At 41.7% G+C, this 18,184-nt stretch overlaps 1 protein-coding gene across 8 annotated transcripts in view; it reads left to right on the top strand.

The window, feature by feature from the left end:
- Window positions 1–6,999: 6,999 nt before the first annotated feature.
- The window catches only part of MATN2 (matrilin 2), a 70,042-nt gene continuing 58,857 nt past the window's right edge, over window positions 7,000–18,184 (top strand). For 7 of the 8 annotated variants that reach the window (XM_032690065.1, XM_032690094.1, XM_032690074.1 and 4 more), the window contains exons 1-2: window positions 7,000–7,048; window positions 16,351–16,512. In XM_032690065.1, the coding sequence (XP_032545956.1) occupies window positions 16,365–16,512 (148 nt within the window). In that variant the 5' untranslated portion in view covers window positions 7,000–7,048; window positions 16,351–16,364. Of the gene's footprint in view, window positions 7,049–7,442; window positions 7,549–16,350; window positions 16,513–18,184 lie in introns of those variants that run through there. The other variant, XM_032690056.1, reaches the window with a different exon arrangement.

Genomic DNA, 18,184 nt, shown 5'->3' with positions numbered 1-18,184 from the left:
AATTCAGTAAAGACTCAAACAAAGATGTAATGACAAAGTGTTTATTTCTCACTGGTGGTAAAAAGGGCCATCCTCAGTGTCAGTGATGGACTGATGATACATGAATTGCATGGTTCTGTTCACAGTTCACTATTTGTGAACTTCATTATATACATATAAAACCAGGGGAACTGAAACAGAATGAAGGGCTTGAAGGACTTTGTAAAGAGCTTGCACTTTTTTCCCACACTTCCCTGTTGATTTTGCTGTGTTTCATTTCCAGATTTTTGAGGATTAGAGTCTTGACTGGTTTTGTACCTAATTCTAAGAATCACTTCATATTCTCAAGGCATGTGAAAAGGGCAAATAACTCACTGGTGTGCATGGCTGGACATACAGGCTCAGATCAGCCCTTTTTGCCCTACTGTCTCTGTACCATTGCAGACTTCCATCTTTCTGGTTGCCATGGACAGCAGCTGAAGTCATCCTCAGTGGCTCAGAGAAATGGACAGAATGCAAACGTTTTGATTGTTGAGGCCCAGGTATTGCAATTAACAAAGTTCTTCCTACTGAAATTCTCTTGGAAACCCCATTTGACTCTTTAAAAGAAGAAAATGAGAACTCTCACAGTGGGTACCTGACAAGCAAGCATTTGCCTTATATATAGGTTACATCTTTTCTTCATTTTCCTCAGAACTGTGTGGCAACTTATGATTACCATCCAGACTGGGTAATGTTTACTAGTGAAAAAAAATTAATATATGATATCATCAGGGGCAGGACTCAATGAAGTTATATGCTGTTGATAAAATACATACTGAATTCATCTGCAGACACCACTCACCTACTTTAACTAGCTGAAAAATTTTCCTAGGTTTGCCACTCTGCCAAGTAGATTCACAGGCTTTACTTTTGCTGTAACTTTGATCATATGATCAGTAAAATTGCATTTTCAGCTTTTCCCTTGGTGACTTAAGCCATACCATGCTTAAATTCAACTCTCTCTCCTTCAGAATCCAAGACAATATTTTCTTACCCAGGTCTTGGGACAAAATTGTGTTCGCGTACACAAGGAGCCCAACTTAGATCTTACAACATGATCCAGAAAGCATGCAAAATGCTTGCTCTAAATCAGACCTCGCTCAAGGAAAAATATTCTAAACGTAGTAATGTGTTCGAATTTTCACATGTCTGGATCTTAAGTGAAATAGCAAGGTTCTTCATTAATCTTATGTAATAAATGTGTTGTGCTCAAAATAGGCACCCAAATATCATGTGAACTACAACTTTGGCAGAATTTAGGCAGTCTGGCTCTTGACCCAATGGTGTTCATACAAAACTGTGTAGATCAAAGATTAAAAAAAAATAAAATTACATCAACATTTAAAATTTAGGTTTCAGATGCCAAGCAACCAAATGGTAGCCACTCCAGTCAGATCCCTGGGTGCTTTTGTGATATCATTTGCAGCACAAATACCTGCCTGATCTGTCACTGCAGTGGCTCCCGACATTTCCTCTTTAATGAAATTAGGTGATGATTGCTACTTTAAAAAGAAGTAGATTGTCTTGTAGCAGGTATCAACAAGAATGCAGTACCTAAACACATAAGCTGGTCCGTATTTAAAAGAAAAAGTTAATATAAGAAGTATAATTATTGAAACTTGCCTGGCTCTGGATATCACAGATGAAATATGTTCTATTAAAAGGCTATTATGATAATGTTTTAATATGCATTATATGTGTAATATATATTATATATACTATATTAATATACAGAATATATTTATACATATATATGTATATATACAAAAAACGTTGATGTTCATTAAATTATGCATACATCTTTTCTTTTGCCCTGGTACAGCTATGATGCTGCCCTCCAGTTAAGTCTGAGTGATGAACCATCTTGAGGAGATAATTGGAGGCACCAAACACTGGACTGAATTTAGATTTAAAGGAGATTACTCATGGCCTTCAAACTAAATGCATGTTTAGAGGTTTTGGTGGTTTCTTAAAAAAATCATAAACTTAAAAAAATATTTGACTCCTGAAAGTTTGGCCCTGCAACACCTAGGTTTGTAGCAATTACCCCAGTAAAACTTGGTGCATAAGGAAATACAGATGTTAATTCCCTTTGTTGCAACACCTAAAAGACAAAAAGTCTAGTTCTCGCTGCCAGGGCTGTGCAGAGGACCTTGGGAGCCAATAAGGGGTGGCAATTTGTCTGGCTCTCTGCACATCCTTGTGCTGGTCACCCTGTTCTCGCTCTCAGGCACACTTCAAGGACAGATGCTCCAAACTTCTGTGCAAACAGCAGGTAGCAACAGCCAAGCCACACCTGCACCTCGGACTGTACTGGCACTGGGAGCCACTTCCACCTTTTGTGAGGAGCAGATTTCTGCCGGTTTGTGCTGGGTGTGCTGTAAGAGCACACAGAGGAACTCAGGAGGCTGAACGGCTGCAGGGGACTTGAGCATGAGGTGGGCACCAGCCTGCTCAGCCCTGTCCAAACTGGTGGTGCCTTTCTCCATATCAGATCCCTCTGGGACCCAGGCAGGAAGTGAATGCCAAGCTCCACATATTGGAGAAAACTTGTTCCGAAATGCAGAAGTGCAGGCACCAAGAGGGCAGTGAAACTGAGCAAGCTGAAGATTGGGCAACTATTGAACATGCTGTCTAGGCATCGGTTTTGGAATTAAGCACGAGTTCTTTTTTGAGCCTTCTACATAACAAAAGATAAAGAATAACCCCACATTGATTAATTTCTGAATTAATTTATGGATTGCCTTACAACAGTCTTTTATTACTCAAAAAAATTGCCAAGAAGAAAAAAAATCCCTTACAAAATGTTATCAAATATGAAGGATGGAGACGTAGAAAAACTAGCCTGTTTCTCATCTGATTTTTCTGTCTGCAGCTTTCTATCATTAAGTGCTGTTACACTTCTGTTGGCTGCATTGAAGACACTTTACTGAGGTTTTGTCCCTCATATAGTTGCTTATGGTGCCCTTAAGTCACCTCCTTTATCTGAGTTATTAAAGACATTTCTTGAGTTTTTCACTTGATGGCATATTTTCCAGTTCTCTAATGGGTCTTTCAGCTCTTTGCTATCCCACTCCAAGGTTTTCTAAACATTCTGCTTGAATTATTCACAGCTTTAAGGTGTAGCCAAAAAGAATATGCTTTCTTTAATGTAGTGGATGAAGAATTTAGAGCACAATGGAGTAAAAAAACTTATGCTTGTAGAATTTCTCTTGAAACACACTCACCAAGTATTCTTTGCTTACATACAGCTGAGATGTATCATATGTTTCACAATCTATTTCATATGTGCAATGCTGTTGCTATACCATTATAGTTCCCTAGTCAAAATATTGTGTTATATCAGTGCCTGAGAAATGTCCAAGTGTATAATGTTTACACTTGACGCCATATTGATCCACTTCATGGCCCATTTAAAAAAAAGAATAAAGGATATTTTGACAAAATCTGTTTCCCCAAGCGGACTTGTGTTCTATTATCAGTTTTGTGAGTAATGCACTGAATGACAGTATTATGGAAAAATTCAGGTGGGAAGTGACCTAAAAAAAATTCCCACCGATGGTGTTCAGCATCTCTAGGTTCAGCATCATAGTCTCATATGATGAATCTTCTGTTATACCTGAAGTGAAAAAAACTTAACTTGGGAACTCTCCAAAACATGCTTACCATCACTGGTGGTGGCAGCGGCATTTGCCAGTGTTTTGGCTCTTCACCAGATCACTGTGGTTTTAAAGACTGAAGAGGAAGAAAATTTTGAAAAATAAGTTGTAGTGAAAGGACAAAGGATGAAAAGCTTCTTGAAAATACTACTAGATATTAAAAATAATTTAACTTGTACCTATTAACATGAAAAAAAAAAGTCCTCCATCCAAATATAAGATGTTATTTTACAGAAAAAGGCATCAAAGCAAAACTGCAGTAAAAGAAAAAGTATGAGATGCCAAAGAGGTCCGTAGTAACCTTGGTATGGTTTGTAGCTGAATTAAACATGGTTAGGTAGTGAAAGGATACTTCTACTACTGCTACTGAATCCAACCCAAAGGAAACCCAAAAGAAAGAAAAATCAATTATCTTCTTTATTATCTATGATAAGTATAATCAAGAATGCTAGTTAGAAACTGAAAAAATGAAAGAACTAGAAGAGATGAAATACCATATTATAAAATCACAGAATCATCAATGTTGGAAGAGACCCTCAAGATCATATATTAGAAAGGATTTATCTACTGGCAAACAGGTGAAGCTGCAGATATAAACTGAACACAAAGATGCCCATCGGCCATCAGCAGTATCATGACTACCGAGAATGATAATGACATCCTTGACCACATCAGAAGTACTTTCAATAAATAGAAATGATCTGGAGAGAGCTTGTATGGCATATTGAGTTCAGTTCTGCCACACACACCCAAAGGAACCAGCTCAGCACTTACACAGAAAGAACTTGCTTGTTGAGTAAAACAAGAGTGAAAGCTGAAAGAGAAAATTACTGTTGTTACTAAATGCACTGGGGAGGCAAGCCTGGGAGAACAAAATAAGTTGTTTAGGTTGAGAGACAATGCTGGTACTAGGAAACAAGTATAAAATGGCCATAAATACATTTAGACTGGAAATTAGTAAGAAGTGTCTAAATACCAGGGAGGTCTGAAAACAGTCCTTTAACAGCAGAAGGAAAATCAATTCACTGCTTTACTAAAACATCTGCTTATAAGATGAAACGTAGTTTCTCAAATATGATTTTTACATTATGTGGTTGCCTGTGATAACTTGAAAGCAGCCTACATCACTGGGAGTTTCTTCCAGACTGAGAGCAGTCCTTCTAGGCACTAAGAGAAGCCAAGAAAAGAAAGAGAGGACTCAAAGCCTGAGGTATCCAGTTAGCAATCTTCAAGCTTAATAATCGCCTGCAAAGCACAGTTTGATAGAAGCCTCCAGTTTTTTCTCACTATACATCTTCTAACCTTCTTCTATCCATCCTCCTAAATGTTGACAGACTGAATAATGTCTCTCCTGAATCGAAAAGAAGTCACACTGTGCGAGTGGAGGACAGAGGCTCATCATTTGAGAAAGGACAGGTGGCAAAGAGACTGAGACTCTGTAAGGTGGGAATACATAGTTCTTTGGTATTAAATAAATACCAAAGTTGATTATTAAAGTAAAATAAAATTCCCCCCATCTTCTATGCTGTCTCTTATGAAAAAAAAAAAAAAATAGATGCCTTGTGCTGACTCACTGCTGTCATATCCCTTCTTTTGATCTCCAGCTGGGATACCTTCCATGTGTTCAACCTGCCAAGAGCTGCAAACTGCATGGCCTCTGGGAAGAGCTAGTGTTGGGATCTCTTATGTGTAAGTTGGAGCTGAAGCCACTAGAATGCCTCTGGGCACTCACATGATCTTTTTACCACAATACTTTCTTCTCCTGTCTTTTGTCTTCCTCTGGCAACTCAGCTGATGCCTCAAGCCACAGCACAGTGAAATGAAAGTACAGATTCTGTATTTTAAGATGATAGAGCATTAATTAGGACTGTGTTTGGGGCCTCATTCTATGCTACATTACAAGGATGAAGCAGAATGGGTGAATTGTTCTTCACTTGGCTCTGCTGGGTTTGCTACAATGTCTATCAATGCTCATCTGCATTTTTAATTTTTCCCTTTTCTCAAGAAAAGGTTCAGGAGCCAGTGCTCAGAATTAAAGATGACATGAATCTCTCCCCTTTCAGTTTGAGATTTTCTTGTTATCTACATCTTTTTAGGGATTAGATTTTGTACACCCACCTCACAGACAATTAATTGTGCCTTACAAAACTTACACAAATTTGCTCTGTTGATTGCCAGAATTGCTCACTATCCCAGCAACTCTGAGGGGGACAAATCTCCTCTCTTGAACCCATCTGGTATGGGATACACTGCAATTGTCATGGCTCGGTGATTTATCCCTTTCCTGTTGGACAGTGACAGTGAGTCCGGCTCACCTCTGCCGTTTGCATGGCTTTCACCGTTGTTTTTTTTTTCCAGGAAACAATTGCTTGGAAACAAAGCAGGAAATTTATTTTTTCTTTTTCATATATAATAGTACCTTAAGTGTTTATATAAACCCCACACTCAGCTTTTTCCTGGACTACTGACTGTGCCGCTGCTGTGACAGCTGATGGCCCCTGCTACTCGGCCCATTTATTTCACACCTCTCTCAGCGTTTTCCTCGACGGAGGCTCCCACCGGCTCGCCGCGGTGGCAGACACCGCATGATTCACCAGGGACTGTTTGCCTTGGCCCGCGGGTCCTCTGCGCGGGGAATGGGATTTCCATTCCCCGGCGTTTCCCTTGGTCGGCTTCCCTGGAAGGTAGCGCGGGCCCGGCCTTGGGAGCACGGCGCTGGCCAGGGAAGGATGCGCTGGCCAAAATCACACCGCTTTCCTCTAGCAGGGACCCCACGGCCCCGCTGCGGGAAAGCCCCCTGGGCGGCGGCAGGCACTGCTCCTCAGGGCTGCAGGAGCCCCTCGCCACGCGGCACAGAGCAGGGAGGAACCGGCAGCGGGACCGAGGTGCGCGGGGACGGGAGCCCCGAGGGGCCGCCAGCCCCTGTCCCTGCCGGGGCTGGAGAGAGGGAGCAGGTCCCGCGTCCCTCGGCATCAGGCGGGAAGGCGTGGGGCCGACGGCCCCTGTCCCACCAGGGCCGTCGATCTCGTCTCTTCCCTCACGGCAGGCGGGAGGGAGCGGGACCGCGTCCCTGACGCCAGAGGCGGCTGCGGAGAGAGCAGCCCGGCCACCCGCGGCTCCTGCCGGGGCCGCACTGGCTCTGAAACTCTGCGCAGGGCGGTCGGTGTCTCCCAAGTGGGACTCCTCATTTTCCCTCTCCCCGATACGACAGTGCCACCCGGGACGGGGCTGGCGGGAGGCTGCTGCTCCCGGGGGGCGGGCGGGGGAGCGCCGTCCGGGGCCGCGCCGGGGGGAGGAGGCTCCGCGCTCGCTCCCGGCCGCCGCCGCCGCCGCCCGCGCCGAGCGGAGCGGCCCCGCCAGCCCCGCAGGTAAGTGCGGCTGTGCCGCCCGCCCTGCCCCGCCTCGCCTCGCCTCTCCCGCCCGCCAGGCGGGTCCCCGGCGCCCGCGGGCACCGCGATCCGCGGGCACCGCGATCCGCGGGCACCGCGATCCGCGGGCACCGCGATCCGCGGGCACCGCGATCCGCGGGCACCGCGATCCGCGGGCACCGCACCCCCACCGCCCCCCGCGCCGCCCGGCAGGCTCGGCACCGGTGACACCGCCGAGTCGCGGCACAGCCAGCGGCCACCCCCGCCCCTTGGCCGCGGCTCGGCGGAGGAGCGGCCCTGCCCTGGGGGCTCCTCCGGGTGGGGGGCGGCCGGGGAGGGCCCCACGGGCGGCGGGGGCCCCGTGAGGAACGGGAGGCCGAGACGAGGGGCCGCCGCGGCGTCTGCGTCTCGGTGGGATGTTCGCTTGCTGGGTTCCGCTGGAGTGGGTTTGCTGCTCGTGCTGCAGCCGCAGGAGGAAGGTTTCCCTTTCTTTGGACTGCGTGAGTCTGAGCAAACTCCCCATCTACCCTCGTCCCCATGCGTGTCGCAGTCTATCGGATAAAATCTCACTCTATTTTAAAGTCAGTGCAGAATCAGAGCCGAACTTTACCGAAACATGTTAGTGAGTAAATAGCCTGCAGGTGTCTTTACCAGCTCGCAGCAGGACAGGATGCAGCTTATCCCCGTGCCGGGTACCCCGCAGGCAGCTCTCTGCTGGAGTTGTCACCTCTGACACGCAGGGCTGGAGTTGCCCAGGCTTCCTGAGAGCACCGCGTGTGCTGGAGATGAGAGGAATGGGGAGCAGTTTGTTTCGTGTAATATACTCACCCTGGAAACCCAACCTAGATGGTGCTCATTAATCTGATAAAAATTATTGTGACATCTTTAATGACCACATATTTCTGTTTCGGAAAACAGTTCTTTCTGTGTCAGACTGGCCTCTATCACTGCTAAACAGTAGTTGAGTGTTGACTGAGATGGAAGAATGCAACCTACTGATTTATGTAATACTTCCTTAATGCTTGGGTTTGCTTTTGGGACCATCATTCAAAGGGCGAATGATCCTGACTGAGATCTAAAAAGGTGACGTGCTGTGTCACATGTTAATAGCTGTGCTTCTCTTAGACAGCTGACTACCTCAGAAGAAATTATTAAACTGTATTCCATCCAAAATTCTCCTTAAATCAAAAGCTTAATAAAATACACATATAGCTTTTCCATTAAATCCTACAAAATTTACAAAATAATTTTGGAGTATTACACTTTTCATTTTATTGGTCTGCCAGCTTCAAGCAGCAGATTTTCTAAACTTTTCTTCATGTACTGTATATCGCTGTGATTTTAACTATATTCATCACATTAAATTTGATTTATTTTGTGTCTTCAGAAAATGCAGCACTTTGTTACACAAAGCTGCAGGTAAGATCCTCCATCTTGCACTCAGTATTCACACCTAATTACCTTATGTGAGTCTTTCCGTTGACTTCACTGGGATTTCTCGTGAACAAGCAATGCACATTCTAGTGCTTATGTCCCAGGGACCCAGCTGTGATGGTAAAAGATGTTTTAGTCAGTCCAGGCAAATTAGGGAAAAGCTAATCAGATCTAAATACTCTCCTTTGCCTTATAAACCATCTCCATAGGAGGGTAAAACAACTAAGCACTATTTAATTATAATGTAGATATCACTAACAAACTCATTTTATACAGTGTACATTGCTAGTGTTTTCCTTATGAGCAAAGAGTATTTGGAATGAAGTGATTTTAATCCTCAGATTATTGGTTTACACTGGTGCTAGTCAGTGTGACTTTGCAAATAAGTTTCAGAACTATTGTGTCCTTTTTTTCTTTTTTTAAAAATCTTTCTTCTTGCAGTTAACGGTCTATTATGGTTTGTGACTGTAGTTCACAGAGACAAATGTAAGCAGCCCACATATGTATCATATGTCATATAATATATGCTTTAATTTAAGTATCTACTCTTCATGGTGAAAGTGAAGTTTCTCAGTTTTCCCATGCTGTTCTTCTGGGAAATTAGTGGAAACTCTGATGTCTAGATCAGATTCAGTACCACAAAGTGCAAATGAGTCTTCCTCAAAAGAACAAGATAATGAAAAGGTCTATTGTCCAAGTGGCAACTGAAGAAAATCATAACATGGAGATTGATGCTGTCATAAAATAAGAATTCTCACTTCTAGAGCTTGCTGTCTGACCACTGGAAAATATGCAGAGTAAATCATACTATGGGTGTACTGTTCAATAGCACCACCATTAACTTTTATGTGGTGAGTTTCTGAAATTACTGAAATAGTCATCAGCTTCAGCACATCTGGACCTGATGGCTTACAGAGGTCCTCTCTGACCTAAATAATTTAGTAGTTATTCATTTTACAACACTGATATAGGAGGTATATGTGTCATTTAGATGAATGGCTTAAAATTAAGTAATAGATCCCTCAATGTTCTTCATTTCCTTAGAGATGTAGAAAATTATATTATACATGTACTACATATATATGTACTATGTACACACTAAATCCTTTAGATAATGGTCCATTGCATAAAAGTTCTTCCATGATGTTTACACCTCACAATAAAATTTAATGCTGATCTCTTCTTTCTGGTATGCTGTATGTTTGTGTGTGTGTGCTCATCACTACATGTGTGCTTATCCTACCTCTGTGCTTGGATAGGCAAGCCGTTCTTGCCCGATCCCTAACACCCTTCTGACAGCTTCCAGAATGTGGTTGTCCTCCTGTATCCTGTAGCACCTTCAGCTATGCTCTGCATATGGGTATCATGTACAGTGCTGGGTTTGTGGGAATATTTGTCTGACTTCCAAATGTCATTCACCTCCACTTCTAGGAACTGCTCTGTAATATATTTTAGGTCTTCCCTTTGATGTTTCAAAATCTAAGTTAGTTTAGTCCACTGTCACATTTGATTTTATTAGTCCAGGATACAACTAATTTGTGGGCTTTTGTAGCCACAGCTGGAATTAGGTACTTATGGAGTTTCAGCTGAAACTCTTGCTATGCAAGGCGGGGGAATCTCTCAGTACAAAAAGCACTGGAATATCCTTTTAGTTGCCAAGGGAGGAATACGTGCTGGATGAGGAGGACCATATGGAAGCATAGGGAACAAAGGTTAGTGTCTCCATCACTATGCAGACATGTCTGGAGCAGACAAATTGCTATCACATACTAGGATTGTGCCCTTCTGCAGATACAAAACAATGTGTGGCCATGAAGCTTCCTGGATCCATGCAAAGAATTTGTCCCAGTGTTCTTACACTGGAGTACACAACTTATGATCCTAAATCCACTGCAGATTCAGGTTATTTGTACTCTCTGAACACTGATATTGCCAAGTCAACAGTTATTTTTATTATTGTAGTGGCTTGCTGTGCTGCTATGGAAGCTGTTTGCATTTGGGTTGGCTGTCTCAGAATATACCAGAATTACTAATTGACTTTTAGCTAATGAGTTTCCCAGGTTCATGTGATACTGCTGATGGCATGAATGGCCAAAGTTAACCCCCTAAAAATAGGTAAAGAATGTGTTAACATGTGAATACTACTCTGCTGTTTTGCAGGACATGGTGCAGTGGTGGGTAGGTTCATGGTCTCATGTGTACAGAGTGCCTGCCATCAGGGTTGAGCAGCAGGTGAGGAATTAAAAAGCTTAGAACACCTGCAAACTGGTTTCTTCTTCATGATTTAACTGTATTGGTGAGATAAAGTTGACAGCCGTGATTTAGAGTAGGTCTACTTGTCCTGTGCTGCTGAGCCTGGTGAAGCCCTCCTTGTGCAGCAAGGAGTCTACAGAAAATCCAGTCCATCACTTGAGGGAACAGAGTGACAGTAGACTGCTCCTCTGTAAGGATGAAGGCAAGATGGTGCTTCTTTCTGATGTGCTAAATATCATCCTCCTGATTGTGGCCACCTGCTCCCACAAAAACCTGCATGGCTAGGGACAGATGTCATATGATGTTGGACTCTGTTGAGTTCTGTAGCTATTATTCAGAACTAGAAAATACCTGTGTCAGCAACTGGTCCAGAAAGACAGAGGAAATTATTAATACTCTAGGTCCTGATGCCTGTGCCACACAAGTGATTTTGATAAGTAATGAACTAGTAATGCGTGTGCTGGCTTGTGGATAGTGAAGTATCTTGGAACATGTTGTAACTGATAGTTAACAGGGCTTTACAGTGCCTGCAGTCCTTAATTTCTGAGATGATGGGATTGAGAATGAAGTATTTTGTGGCTTTGATGTAATAAGAGCTTGGGTTTTTTTCCAAGTAGCTCGCTGTGCTTGCTAACTCGGGGACACAGACAGTGATTTTATTGGCTTATATGGATCGCTTGTAGTTCCTCTGACTTCAGTAAAAGCTTTGTATTTGACCAGTTTCCTGTTATCTTAGAAATGGGTAGATAATAAAGAGGGCTGAAAGAACGTCAAAATGGTTTCTCTTCTATGCACTTGTGTTCTTTATAACTTAAAACTGCTGAAGTTAGATCTGCTGGCACCTTAATGAAAGTAAATGGCTGTCTCTTAACTATGAAACAAGAAAAGCTGAAGGCAGCTTCTCTAGTGGTAATAGCTGCTGTCTCTGGTGCTTTTTTTGACTTCCCTTTCACTTCCACCTATGAGGATATTTTGTGTAGGATTCAAGAGAGGGGATACTATTTGCAGATACTAAAGGTGTTGATATTCCATGTTACTGCTGAGAACTTCCCCTTCTGTGCATTATGCCAGTTTTGGTGGCCGCTAGGAAAGTGGAGAGGTAGGGGTTTGGGGAGTTCATGTTCTGCTTTAGCCTTGGAAGGGAACTTGTACTGCAAGATGGGGAGGGAGACCCCCCAGATGAGTAGGAAGCATGAGCTGAAACATATTACTACCCTAGTTTTCCAATTTCTTTCTGCTCAGCAAACACAGGTACAATTTTAAGGTACCTGAGTGAAAAAAGGTGGTCTTTCAGGCCACTGGGAGGGTTTACTGATTTTCTGTAAAAGAAGTTTTCCTGAAATGGTGTAAGAGATGGAAGGACACTGCCTTCAGCATGAGCCACAAATCATCTCTTCTCCCTTGGTATTATGTAAGAGTTATCACATTGAAGAGGACAAATATTCATAACCTGCACCATGCAGTGGGGAAGGTCATTGTTTTATCACCACACTGAAAATTCAGTAGTGTCTCTGTCCAAAACAGCTGTCAACCCCTTAGGAGGAGAATTCCACAGGAAGATACTTGAAAGTGTAGAAATGGGCTTGTGTTGTTTCACTACTGTCCAACAAAGGAAATAGGTATTTTAAAGATGAAGTCCCAATTTTATTTTTCAGTCTTCTTACACTGTAGTTCATGAAAGTTGAAAATCCATAACAGCACATCAGAAAAATTACCCTGATGCAAGGGTATATGGATAAGCAAGCACAGGTAAAATTGATAAGAAAACAGCATGGCAATATTCGGCTCTTGACTAGCAGCCGGTTAGGGAGCAAGGGAAGCCTGAAAAGAACAGAGAGCCTGTCTATTTACTTGCCATCTTCTAGGAGAATCTCCTCCTTTATTCCAAACTTCTTCGAGAGGACAGCTGCAGATATGGCAAGCAGCCCTCACCAGATTGTATCTCTGTGAGCAGCAGTTGTCTGTTCTGTGTTAGGAGCTTCTTCACATGTCCAGCGCAGCAGCTACTCCAAAGTTGCTGTGAAAGCCCTGCATGGGACCCTCTTCTTCCTGTCACCATGGTAAAAGAGTGGAGCAGTAGAAGATGGTGCATCTGTGCTCAACCTCTTAAGGCCCCATGGATTGCCACACCTCCTCTTGCAGTCTTTTTTATTTAGAGGCATTCAGAATGTTTGTCTTATAATAACTTGGTCTTGGGTCTACCCAAGGGAGTTGGTTCCCGACGGTATAACGCTGAATACTCCTGGTGTGACAGCTGGAATCAAAGTGCTTCAAAGATATTCCTCAGGTACCCACAAAAATACGACTTGTAAGTTTGGTACTTTGGGAGGGTGTTCTCAGCTGGTAGAGCAAGGGTTAGCCAGTAGTGTGAAGCTACAGAGGGCTGTGCCAGCAGCCTGGCCTAGCCTGCTGGGAAATGAGGTGTTAAATACCAAATGTGGTGCAGCAACCACCATCTGTATTCTCGAGTGAAGACAGGGAACCTTGCAGAAGACCCAGAAGATAAACAGAGAACCATGGGAGGACTGCGTGTGGAGCAGCCATGCAACCACAATACAAACTGGTCATGTAAAAATGCGAGAAGCGCTGGACACAAATATGTACCTGGAACTGGAACAAAGCACACAGGTTCAGGCTGTCATCACCTCAGGAAAGCAGCACAGAAGATTTCAGTGTGAATGAAAGGGTGAGAGGCTTGGATCAGTGGTATCAGTGTATTTTATCACATATGCAGCCTTTGGCTTTGGAAACTTGGGCTTGTTTGGTTTTTTTCTTCTTATAGAAAATGGATGCAATTTAATTTTAATTTTTATTTTAGATTATATATGATTTTTTTAAGATGAGGCAACTGAAGTTCTTCTCTGTTAAGCATCACTTTCTCTAATCACAGTATTTTAGAACAGTGTGAGGGTAGGAGTGTGTTCATAATGGATTTTTTTTAGCAAGAGTTGGATCTTTTTTGGTGGAATTGTTAGTAGATTTATTTTCTGATTATCAGACTGGTAAAGATAATGAGATCTAAGGATCTAACATTTCTGAATCAAAATTAAATACTATTGACCAGTATGTTATTCAGTGGTTCTGTTTCTTTAGTACACCCAGCCTTACTTTTTAAAGGGACTGGTAAAAATCACACAAAATTGAAAATTTACTGCTTTAATGTATTTCAGAATTCAACAACAGCTAATGAATGATTATGTAGGCATTTTGATTTATATGGTCAGCTAAGATGATATTTGCATGCTATATAAACATTTTCCTAACAGAATTCAAACACTTCAAATCACAGCAAACAAACACCTTTTCTTTTATTTCTGAAGTTGCTTCTGGACAGCTGTGAGCCTAGTGAATTTGAAACTGTGACCCAATATCAAAAATTGCTACATAGGTATAAAGTATGTTAAGTGACAGAATGTAAGAGGGTTTAGTTTGAGGTGGGGCTGTCCTGAGACGCTTCTTTATCACCGTTTCCTTTGACGTACTGTTACTGGTTCAGCAGCATGTTGGGAAGGCTCTCCTGCCACATTATCATTGGCTCTCCATTAACATGCCACCAGGAACAGGCCAAATGGCTTTACTTAGAGTTTAGTGCCATCTTCACAGCTGTTTAGGCTGGATAGAAAGGAGGGATGAGTTAGGCCACTGATAACTAGGTAGTAGGCAGGTAGCCCACTTAAACAATCTGTTCATGCTGGGTTCCTGTGACAGCCTTGAAAGGAGCATATTTCTCTATGCTCCTTAGCTCTCTGAGCATCGTTTTGGTGTTTCTAAAACACTGGTGCTAGAACTGGCATGTATCCTTGAGGTCCATTTGCCTCATGTACTGAAGGGACAGGCTGGAGTGAGAGGAAACCCTCTTGTACAGCCCTGTGTGTGTTGATATTCTGAGAAGTGAGGAGATGACCTGCAAGAAGATTTTGTTGGTAATCTCCATCAGTAATAGCTGTTGCCTCCAGCAAAATTTAGTCCCATTTCCAGTGGTGTGTACTGTTTCTGGTGTCCATCTGTTTCTGACTAGAGCACTGTAAAAACTCTACTAATAATACCATCCTGGTGTCCATGCTCCTAGGGCTCCAAATATTTAATTTTTTTTTGGCCTTTTTTATAAGCACCAGGTATTTACATCTCTTTCCTAGTCTGAATGTCCTTAAATCATATATTGGATGTTACTGGACAATATTAAACACTGAAGCAAGGCTGGGCATTTTGAGTTCAAAGACTGATTTTATTCTCTGGCATATATACCAGAACATTGTTTTTGCATTTATGGTGGCTGAGTAGGATACACAAAAGGAAAAATAGATTGATAGTTAGAAAAATACATTAATATGTAATGGTTGTGTGGGACAGAGTGAAGAATGATGTACATAATACCTTTATTAGAGAGAAAATATTTAATCAGTATTTTCTTTTTTACCAGTGAATACCTCATAGTGGGAAAGAAAAGAAATTATTTTTCTGAAGTGGAGCACTTAGTTGCCTTCTGTTACATATCTGCTTGTCAGGTTTAGGACCCTGTTAAAATTGTTTTCAACATCTTATTTACTTCACCAAGAATTACTGTTAAAATTTGCACTGCTTAAAAAGTTTCAGCTAGAACAGTTCTGTGTTGTGAATGTGGGTAGTTTTATCCATCTCTTGCACACCTAGGGGAGCTCTTGACTAAGCTTCATCTCATCAGCAGTTCCAAGGCTGAATCTAGCTCATGTGGGATGCTGTCCTCACAAATGCAACAAAAAAGTTTAGGGTGAAGGTAGAAGGAATCTCCTTCTGAGGAAGCCATCAACAGGGAACATAGCCAGAAAATGAGCATCTAGCATGTCAGTTTTTGCTTTCCGTTGTGGGCAGACTCAGCCATGGCTTTTTATGGTGGATTAACAAGATCCTGATCAGGAATAATCTCTTAGTGTGGGGATTTTGCCTGTCAGTTTGTTCTTCTGTATGACAAAACTTTTCCAGAACCTATGGCAAGCTCCTTGCCAATCCTTAGGAGTCTAGTCCAGTAAACAAGATTCATTCATCCATGTTAGCAACCATGGACTGTCTTCTGAAAAGGAAGCATGAGCTGTCACCAGTTCACATTTATAGTTGCTGTTTCTGAAATATATTTTCTTTTCTCTATTTTAATTCTCCAAGATTTTCTGAAGCAAGAATACCTCAGACTACAAGAATCATTTTCTCTATTTTAATTCTCCAAGATTTTCTGAAGCAAGAATACCTCAGACTACAAGAATCATTAAACTTCTGAAAAAAATGCAGTGGAGTGCTGAATGGAATAACAAAAATATATTTGTGTCCCATTTACTCAAACCCATTTATGCTGGCAGGCTGACTGAAACAAAGTTCCTTTTCTTGCTTTAAAAATACTTGATTACTATGAATGGTTGTAGATGTTGACTATGAACTTCAACTAACAATACTTATAAATGCTGTGCAGGGACTGCCAACTGCTTTAGTATGTAGATCTTATTTCTTGAGGTTATAGGTATTATTCCATGACTATTCTGCATATTTGTATGTGATGGAAGCGAAGCAATGCTGCTGGGTGGTTGACAAGGCTAAGTATATCTTTTTATGTAATTGAAGAGCTTATCCCCTTCTCTCCTCTGTTGCAGTTTCACATCCTTGAATGTCCCTCTGTTTCTTGAAGATGAAGAAAATGGTTGCGTGCTTCTTTCTGCTATTTGCACACACACTGCTTTCCACTGTCATGGCAAAAGATCTCCCTGGAAGACGTTTCACTCAAAGAAGGGATGTTAACACACAATCTCTACTAGGTAAGTTACACACAAAAAACCCCAAAACTCCACTACCAAAAGCTATCTCATATACAAATGATAAAAGGCATAAGCAGCTGGCCAAACCTTGGCTGAATTAGTTTATAATAAAAAGGAGATTTTCATTTGCCAGCAGGAATATGATAAAATTTGTTGACCAGTTAGCAGCTGTTGAAAGAAGGTGTTTACTTTTGGGGTACTAGATTTACTTTATGTAAGCGGTATGAAATAAATATTTGCTACAGGGCTGTTGGCCTATTGAAAAAAAAACCAACGTATTTTCAGTGTTTAGAGAACATACATGTTGGTTCATGGAGGTTCTGTCAAATGTGCCTTTTACCATGCCAGAAAGTTTTAGCTCTCTATATGTATGTGATGTGTGTAAAGATGATTGAATGGAAATCTGTGGCTATTGAAATGAGGCTTGTCGTTACATTGCTAATTACATGCTCATACATTCATTTGGTCAGATTTATTTTATTTATAACGAGCAGCACATTTTTCATCTTTTGCCAAAAATCTGAAGACAGAATCTATCAGTTTTAGCTTATGTCTGCCATATTTTAAAATATAAGGTTCGTCTCTCTCTTGTTGATCATCACCTATATGTTATCAAGCAGTCTGCTGGTCAGCTTTTTCGTGTCCTAACAGTTTGCGACTTAGAATAACTTTCTTTTGTTCTTTGTTTAAAGTAATTGTCAGATTATGAAAACACAGCATGGATGAGGTCTGAACACAGCCTATCATTAGGGATTAATGATTCACATCAACAGTAGATCTAATCAGATACCTCTCTCCAGCCACTGGGACATGCCTCTCCATAAAGGTGACCTAACCTAGGTGAACATGAGGAATGTGAAATGTTCTACAGAAGATAATACTGGGAAGAAAGAAGAAGAAAGCAAGCCAGAACTTGGGAGAATGGGTGACAGAGCTTGGGAGCACCAAGTTTTATCAGTGAAACTCTTCTCCAGACAAAATGTAGTCCTTTAAATCATGTAAAATTCCATAAAGTACCATTCATAATCTGTTAACTTTAAAATATTGGTTTTCAATTCCTGCAGCACAAATTTAAAACAAATGAGAACAGATTTCCATTTCTTATTCATCTTTCTCAAAACTAATAGATGCAGTCTTGAAACACTTGGGGTTCTGCAACTGCTGGCTGGAAGCCACAGGTTTGGAGATTCATCTGACCAAAAAATGTGGATATAGAACAGCAAAGATAAATACTCACACTTACACCCTACTTAATAAGAATCTAAAACTTTCTAAATGTGATTACATAGCAGCTCTTCCTGAATATTTTATGGTTCCCAGCAAATACCCTGAGCTTATTACTGTAAGAAATAAATTGCCCACCTCTCTAGAAAATGAGTGCAAAGGGAAGATGTTATGTGAAGAAAGTGAAAGTGTCCCATTTCTCAGCTTGCCTTTTTTCCCTTGATTTTTAAATTGATTTTATAGCCTCTTTTTCATATTTTAAATAGTGGAAAATATATGAAAAGGATTAGCACTCAATATAAATCAAAATGTATAGATTAAATTATTTATTTCTCCTTTCAAAAGTCAAGACATTCCTGGTCCCTGCATTTGGAAACTTCTGGATCCCTACTCAGTTTGGCATGTGAAGGATGCAAACAGTTCTGGCAGCTGTGGCTAAAAGATCCTT

This window comes from Chiroxiphia lanceolata, chromosome 1 (genome assembly GCF_009829145.1).
Source record: "Chiroxiphia lanceolata isolate bChiLan1 chromosome 1, bChiLan1.pri, whole genome shotgun sequence".
Classification (NCBI taxonomy): domain Eukaryota; kingdom Metazoa; phylum Chordata; class Aves; order Passeriformes; family Pipridae; genus Chiroxiphia; species Chiroxiphia lanceolata.
The sequence above is the reverse complement of the archived record's forward strand: the minus strand, read 5'-3'. Positions and strand labels throughout refer to the sequence as shown.